Source organism: Gossypium hirsutum, chromosome A03 (genome assembly GCF_007990345.1).
Source record: "Gossypium hirsutum isolate 1008001.06 chromosome A03, Gossypium_hirsutum_v2.1, whole genome shotgun sequence".
NCBI lineage: Eukaryota > Viridiplantae > Streptophyta > Magnoliopsida > Malvales > Malvaceae > Gossypium > Gossypium hirsutum.
The window spans coordinates 111,929,898-111,938,471 of NC_053426.1; the positions used below are offsets into that span (position 1 = coordinate 111,929,898).

The 8,574-nt window shown below is 27.9% G+C and overlaps 1 protein-coding gene across 1 annotated transcript; it reads right to left on the reverse strand.

Annotated features, from left to right (window-relative positions):
• Positions 1–747: 747 nt before the first annotated feature.
• On the reverse strand, positions 748–2,464 carry LOC107927820 (40S ribosomal protein S25-4). The gene is made up of 4 exons (XM_016858945.2): positions 2,246–2,464; positions 2,088–2,162; positions 1,863–1,997; positions 748–1,051 (listed from the first exon to the last, which is right to left on the reverse strand). The coding sequence occupies exons 1-4, from the start codon at positions 2,246–2,248 to the stop codon at positions 938–940; spliced, it is 327 nt and encodes a 108-aa protein (XP_016714434.1). The 5' UTR covers positions 2,249–2,464; the 3' UTR covers positions 748–937.
• Between the last annotated feature and the right edge of the window lie 6,110 nt (positions 2,465–8,574).

Below are 8,574 nucleotides of genomic sequence, written 5' to 3' on the forward strand. Positions count from 1 at the left end.
TAGTATTATCGGTCATAACAAAATAAAATAAGCATATTTTTTTGTTTTATACCCTGTAACTCTTCTTTAGCCAGGCTTGGGCAAAATAGCAGAGCAAACATATCACGGGTTAAGAAAAAGACTTATATGCAAAATAGTACTCAAACTATGCAAATCTCCCATTTAGGTACCAGCTGTTAACTCCCCATAACTTTTTTTCAATCAATCAAATTATGACACATGTCATTTTAATTAAATAAAATATTTAAAATTGAGTTTCAATAAAATATTTTAGAAAAAAAAAAGAAAAAACAATTCTCCCTTTCCTTATCACTCTCCTTCATCTTCTTCTTCCTTCATCATGAGTGAACTCAAAAACCCCATAAAAACTTGTCATTGCCTCAAAATGGAGCAAATGGGGCTTTCTTTTGTCATTTTTTCTTTCCTATTTGGCAATCTTAATATTGAAAATGGGAATACATTTTAAGGACAAAGAATGAGGATTTATTTTAATACTGAAAATGAGAATTTTATTTCAATAGGAGAAATTAAGTATCTAGAAGTTGAATAGTTTAGGTAATTATAAGATAGGAGATTTTTAACAAACCAAAGCCCATAAATATGGGCTTCACCTGCTTCAAAACAACCCAAAACCCATTCCTGGCATCTCAAGCCAGAGTCAAATTGCTATACATTTGGTAATTTCATCACCAAATATCCATAAAACTCTGACACACACACACATATATATGACAATCCAAAATGCAATTGAACAAAATAAACCACATATCAATCTCATTTTGAGGAACAAAAACTTATCCATTAAACCAGTACAACAAGAAACTGTAGCTCACACAATTTAGATGGAGGTCTTTAGCAAAAGGAAAAATCATTTATAGAAAGTCAAGAAAGGCAAATACTACATAGAACTAATTTAAGCAAAAATATAACAAAGGATCTAGGTGTTGGTTGCCCTAGTGTAAATCTGCTGGCTCGAATGGGCAGACACCAAACGAATCGATCCTCTTGCCATCAATTCCCTTATAGCCTTCCTAGCAAGGGACCCATTAATCTGCAAATGCGTATGAAAAAACATATTAGATTTAGACGTAACAACTGAATGCCGGCTTTCACAAGCGGACATATAAAAACAGCAATTTAGCTGAGGACCAACATCCTGACTATAAGCCTTATTTTTGGACAATACAGTCTGTTATATCCTCTGGACCAAATCCCCTCGCTGGATAGTCTTAATGGTGCAATCCAGTATCAGCCTAAGGATACAAGTGAGCTTTTGCAAGGCTGTGTATATATAATATATTGGCCAGTCAAGTTTATCTACAAAATATGCAATTTCTTATTGGCCACCATACACTATTTCCTTATGGTCAATGATTGTTGGGTAACTCTTAATGAGTTTGACATTATCCCTTTCTTATTAGTAAAAAGTTCAATCATCCAGGTTTTTCTAAGTCTACTGCCTTACAAAAAAAGAGCACCTAGGCACACAAGACGTGTACACCTCATTAAATGGGCCTCGCCTGGAATCTGAGGCATTTTTGTTGAATGCTGCAAAGGCACTGACGCACCTAGGTACATGCCTTGACAACACTGACCCTACCATTCAGCCTCAAACAAGGGACCCAAATTTCATCCATGCAGCAAGTAAATTACATATGGTAACTATATGCCACAAATTCAAATTCAAAGCTAAAAAATACTACCAAATATCCCTATCTCCATACAAAACGCAAAATCACGAACAATGGTCAAACAAAAAAACAAATACAGCAAAAATAATCTACACGCAAACAGGGAAAGCACATAACCCAAAAAAAAACAAATAATAAACATAAAAGAAGAGGTAAATTTGAAAAAGTTACCCTCATACGATCAGACAAAATTGAGGGAGTGATGAGCTTATATTTAGGAGCCTCAGATAAAAGCTTATCATAAGTAGCCTGGTCAAACAACACCATGTTGTTCACCTTCTCCTTTTGCTTTCCCTTGCTCCACTTCTGTTAAAAATAAAGGAAACCCGGTTCATATATAACTCTAAAAAGCATAAAAATCAAACCCCATTAAATGAATTTTAAAGGATAAATGACCTTCTTCTTTTGCTTGCCACCACCAGACTTTGCTGGCTTGGAAGAAGGTGGAGGGGCCTTGTCTTTCTTTGGTGCCTACAAAAAAACACAAAAAATTTAGAAAAAAGAATGGGTTTAGATTGAATAATGAAGAGACGAAGATAGTTGGATGAACGTACCATACGATCTGCTCAAACCTCAAAGTGAAGAAGAAGAAATCGGGAGAGGCGCAGTTTAGGGTTTGGATTTGGTTGAAAAATGAGAGCTTTTTAACTATAAGGGGGTTGTTTGCCCTAGACTTGGTACGGCGCCGTTTTTCTTTTTCTTGAAACGGTGTCGGTTCTGATCCGCTTTTGGAGAAACAAAGGGCTTTTCAGCAGGCCCAAAAAATGATTTGTGTAAGATATTTCACTGAAAGCCCTATTTATATTTATATGTAATTACAGTAATTTTGATTAGGATTGAGTAAGAAAAATTGAAAATTGACCTTAATCGAAATATTTAGATGGTTTATAAAATAAAATGTTAAAATTTGTACGTACTCATAATTGAATCAAATTTTATTTTTATTGAATATATAATTAATTTTAAATTCTTATGATGTAAAAAGAAACATTTTATATTTAAATTGATGAAAATAATTTAGAATTTATTGAAAATTTATTGTTTTTTAGAATTATTTATGAAAAAAATTAAAATCTTGTCAAATAATATTCATAATTTTTAAAATAAATTTCGTTTTGTCAAAAATTAAAAATTAATATTAAAAAATTAAAAATCAAAATGAATTGAATTATAATGTAAAATTCAAAAAAAAAAATCTAAATCGAACTAATATCACCCCTACTTTTCATGGGTAAAAGAAAAAAGTTATCCAAACTTTAAATTCGAGTTTAAATATCGAATAAAAACTTGATATCTATGATTTTCTTTTTTGGGTCACTAACTTAGCTTTCACCATTAAGTACTTTATTTATGATATATTTTACCCCAAATTGTGGATTTTAGTAAAATATTATCTTACCCCTCTCTTTATATATATTTATATATAAATATTAACTGTATTCAGTATAAGGTCAAGACACATAAAGGTTTTAATTATATTTTGACTCGTGATCAATTCATAAATACCAATAGAAAATAAATAAGCACTCAAAACAAGTATATATTTGAGCATCATTGACCAACTCCTTATCAATTTCAATTCATTATTACAGATTTGATTGACTAGAATATAACAAAAAAAATCTATTGTAGATATATTAAATAAACAAATTTCTATTTTATACACGAGCAATCTTCAAATAGAATTCAAAGAAAATAGATGCGATAAGACAAAAAAGCAGAAAAATGTTTAATTTTGATTGCTTTCTATTCCTAGTTAGAAAGATTTATTACCGACGAGCCACAACAATTGCACCTATCAAAGCAACTAGAAGAATTATTGAATTGAATTCAAATGGAAGAAAAAAATCAGTTACTAAATGAATTCCAATTTGTTGACTATTACTCATCAAATCTTATTCTATAATTTGATTTAATTTTGCGGTCCAAATTTGATTTGATTCAAATAATTAGTTCAACAATTAATTCAATTCAAATTAATTAATTAACTAATTATAGTAAATATGAAGCCAATAATCTTTTAATCCAGTGGCAAAAGTAGCATATTGTAGGCATAAAAACTGGCGATCCCAAGCAATTCCATTCCCGTCCCTAAATTATATATATAAAACCCTATAGTAAATACGAAAGAGAATCCACATTTTAATACAGGGCAAGACTCGTAACATAAGATCTCACAATTCCCACTACCTCAACCTTGCAATTGAGACAAAATTTTGTAAAAGTATCATGGAAGCTCTTGTATTAAGAGTTAGCTAGATTGCATATTGCAAAGGGTAGAGTTAGAATTTTTTTTGAGGGGTGGCCGAAATAAAGTTATATATTTTTATGATAGCAAAAGTGAAATTTCACCATTTTAATAGCCTATATCTTTATAGTTTTTAAATGATTAAATCATTTTTTTCTCATTCTTGGGGCCAAAGTGTAATTTTACCATATACTAATTTAAATTTTTCAAATTATAAAAGGACTAAAGGTGAAATTTTTCATTTTAGGAGGGGCCGAGGCCCCTGTCAGCCCCCCATTGACTCTGTCCCTGCATATTGCCCCATTTATTCAAAAAATCAGCAAATTAGTCATTGTACGTATTAGATCAAAGATCAAATTAGTTCTTTCTATTAAAAATATAATCTATTTTTACTATTAAAAATTAGAAATTTACATGTGGTGTGCCATCGATAAGGACCAACTTACTTTTTATCAAACATACAAAAAATAATTTACTCTTTTATTCAGTAGAATGAAAAAAATGTAATTTTGACGCAATGCCTATATCTACTCATAGTACCTCTCCAAACCATAAATAGGAGAATAATGCGTTTCAGCACACTCAAACCTAAATCCTAACAGCAATACCCATTTTAATCTAACTAATACTTAATTTGCAAATTATTATCTATTTAGGTAAAAGATTGAAATGGTATACTAATAATATATGTTGTTAAGTTTATCAAGCATAAATGAAAATGAGCCCATTAATGGTGATTTATTGTGTATTAATTGGTCAAATTAGATTTGGTAATAGTTCATGACAGGTGCAAAAGCTTTGGTCAATGACCCAAAAGTAACAAGATAATATTACTTAAATCAATACTTAATTAAGTTTGATTATGATAATGATATCTAATCAACAATCTCTTAAGATCTAATTAAAATATTTGGATTTTTTTTAACTTGATAAAAAGGGTGTTAATTGTAATCCCATTTCAACATGATAAGATCTTTGATGTATTATGATAAAGTCAACCCAATGAAATAATGTTATTTCAATTTTTTTTAATCGATGCTTGTTATAATAGATATCGATAATGACAATAGAACGATCGTAAAACAATACGAAAAGGAAAAAAATAAAATATATAGATTTTACATGAAAACCCTTTCGAGAAAAAGTCACAGGTAAAGTAGGAGAAATTCAGTAATGTTGAAAACTGAATGATATAAGAGGAATTTTGATTACATCTATTAAATGTTGAAAAACCTTATTCTAATCAATGTCAAATAAAAGAACTGTAGTTCTATACGGATTTATTTTACCACTGTATTTATTTCTCCAACAAATGACGGAAATCGAGTCACACTTTAATTCTCTTTTGTCGTAGTTAAGTACTTTTTTTTCTTCGATTTTCAATGTGATACCTGAGTTATTTTTTGTCTTAATTAAATATTTATGTTTTTTTTACTAAATCACATGAGTCAAACATTCATCGAGACACATAATAGTGTTTGATCTAGATACCAAATTGAATACGTTCATCAATCTAATTATAATGCATTTTATATGCAAATCAAAAGGGGGAAATTATTTAACCATAAAAATTGCTCGTAGGTTTGAATTGTTGACAAGAACAAAGGAAGAACACTTAAATAATCCCCCCCCCAAGAAGTATTTTATTTGTAATAGCTTTTAGGATGTTGGTAAAAATAAAGAAATCAAATTAAAAGCACCAAAAAGAAAGAAGAAAAACAGTGGGATTCCAACTCAATAATCTAGGAATCCAACGTATGTTTGATTTGAGAGTGTTGGCATGTAACCATACCAATGGCATAATTCTCATTATTATTTTATTTTAACTTGATTCTTGCTCTCGTGTTCTTGAATCAGCTCCTACTTCATTTATTCCATCACTATTCCCTTTAAAAATTATCAAGAAAATGAGTTTAAATCAATCCGAATATATCCAGATTTAAGCTGAACAGGGTTCATGAATTATAAAACTTAAATCCAGAATCATTTAGATGATAATTCATACATGATGTTTACACATAGTAAAAAGAAAAGTTAATTATGTGAAATGTTTTCAAAATATTGTTTAAATTTTTAATTTTTAAACGTCGTAATTGAATTTTTAAAATACTAGTATGAAATCAATTAGGTTTTTTCACCAAACTAGCTATTAATTGAGGTGTTACATGTCAGTTTGGATTTAAAATTAGATATCGGCCTAAAGGTCAGCTCAAAAAGTAAGAGGGTTTGGGTAAAAAATGAGCTCGTTTTCTAAACGGGATTGGCATTGGGTAAGTTTTTTTTGGCCCAAGCTTGACCCAAATTTGTAAAAGAAAAACTGCTGTTTTTTTTGTTCTGTTTTGTTGTCGTTTCGTAATTATATTGCTATTATTTTGTGGTTATTGTTAGGATATTATATAACTCTTGTTTTATTGTTAATTTTGTTATTATTTTAGATGTATTTGCCTGCTAAGTTGCATTTATTTTAATGTTATTTAAGTATAAATAAAATTTTTAGCTTATTTTCAATTTGTTAGGAAATATTTATTTTAGCGTTTTTAGTGTATTTGATATATTATATTTTTTTTTTAAAAAATTCTATATAAAAATAATAATATATTTTTTTTAAATATGGGTAGACCAAATCAAGCTCGAGTTTTAACATTTTAATCTAGGCTGAGCTTGGGCAAAAAGTTTAAGCCCATTTTTAAGCAAAAATGTGTGTACCTGTTACATTTTGCTCCCCAAATCTATTATTTATTCCTGATCCCTTTGAAGCAATTTTATGACTTTGCTCATTTTTCAGGGGCAACTTGAATATAACATATTTTTTTTTAAAAAAAATAGACAATGTTATTAATATTTAGGAAGCCATATCATTTTCTATTTTTATTTTTTTAACAACAAAAAATTCAAATTGTAAACATTAGATACACATATATTTACGGTTTAATCCATATGTTCTAAATATATTCTACATTAAATTCATGTTACTATTATCCAACTCAAATACTAAACTACTAAAAAAAATCCAATTAATAATATTTTTAAAAATTTTATTAAAATATTATAAAATTTCAAATATATAATAATTTGGAGACATATCATGCAACCCTAAAAGGTTTTTTTTTTTTTTTTGTTTGTTGTTGCCCTTATCTATCTTACTTATGCTTCTTCTTTATTAAGCCTTTACAAGTAAGAAAAGTGAAAGATTTATATTTTAGTTATATCCTTAATACATAATTTACAAATAATTTATTATTTTAAATTTATGAATAAATAGCATAAATTTTTTTTTTCCTTTTAGGCTAGAAAAAGAACATGGATTTATGGTGGAAAGGTGTTGAAATGGATAAACCCTAAAATAAAGGAGCAAATGGAGCCCAGAGATCAATGCTATTCTCTCTTTCCCCTAAAACCCCAATCATTTTTTAAATTCGTCCTCCAAGTGGGGATTTATTTATTTATTTATTTATTTTAATAATAATGGGCAACTAATAATATTTTATTGTTAAAAAATTGAATTTACAATCTAAGAATAATTTCCTGTTTGATTAACTGTCCTTTATGCTTTACTCAAATGTCATGAGAATAAGGTATTATTATAAATTTATGTCTCGATGTTTATAATTTTTTGTCAATTTATCACATAAATTTTTTTAATAGAAATACCAAATAAAATAAGTCTTCGTATAATTCGATATTATCTTTGACGAGCCGAAGTTTCATAGAGCAACAGGAGTTGAGGGAGTTGGCCCCTCATAATTAAATTTTTTAAATTATATAATAATAAAATTACACTTTATCCCTAATATTTGTTTATTTTTAACCCATTCTAAAACAACTTTCAAACTTCCCCGTATACTCTAATGCACTATTTCAGGCTTATTGATACAACCGATATCGAAACAATACCGACTACTATAAAATCACCCCAAACCCTAACGCAACCACAGTAAACAAAGGTTAAAAAAGGAAAATAAAAAAAGTAGAGCTTACGTGGCAAAGGCTTAGTGAGGAAGGAATTGGTGTTGGAATCTTATTTTATGGTGCGATATCCATGTATTTGAATACCACGTGGCTAACTTTTTTTTTTCAATGAGAAATAATGAAGAAAATAAATTTTATTAAATATTATACAATTTTATTTAATATATATTATAACAGAAATAAAGAACTACTTGGCGGTTATTTGGTTACTGTCCTTTCACTAATTATTTTTCTTAAATAATATTAATTTATATTAATATCGAATGATTTGATTCTTAAAATATATTTATTTTTTATTTTGGTATTTAAGTTTTTGTCACGATTTGATAATTAAAGTATACTCAAACTTTCAATTCGGTACTTCAAATATTCTTCTATTATATTTTTTAGTCCAATTTTTAATAAATGTTAAAAAAAATTCTCATAACCAATCACAAAGTGTTATGTGTAGTTTTTCGGAAAAAAATAAATATTTTCTTTTATTAAATGTATATACATATTAAAAAATATAAAAATATATATGAAAATTCAGAAACATATATAATCTAGAAAAAAAACATAAAAAAGAAATTAGTTGAAATTAATAATATTATTAAAAAATATAAAAAAACTATAATTTAAGAAAAGGTTTAAAATTATTTTTTTATTTTTATAACATTTTTCAAT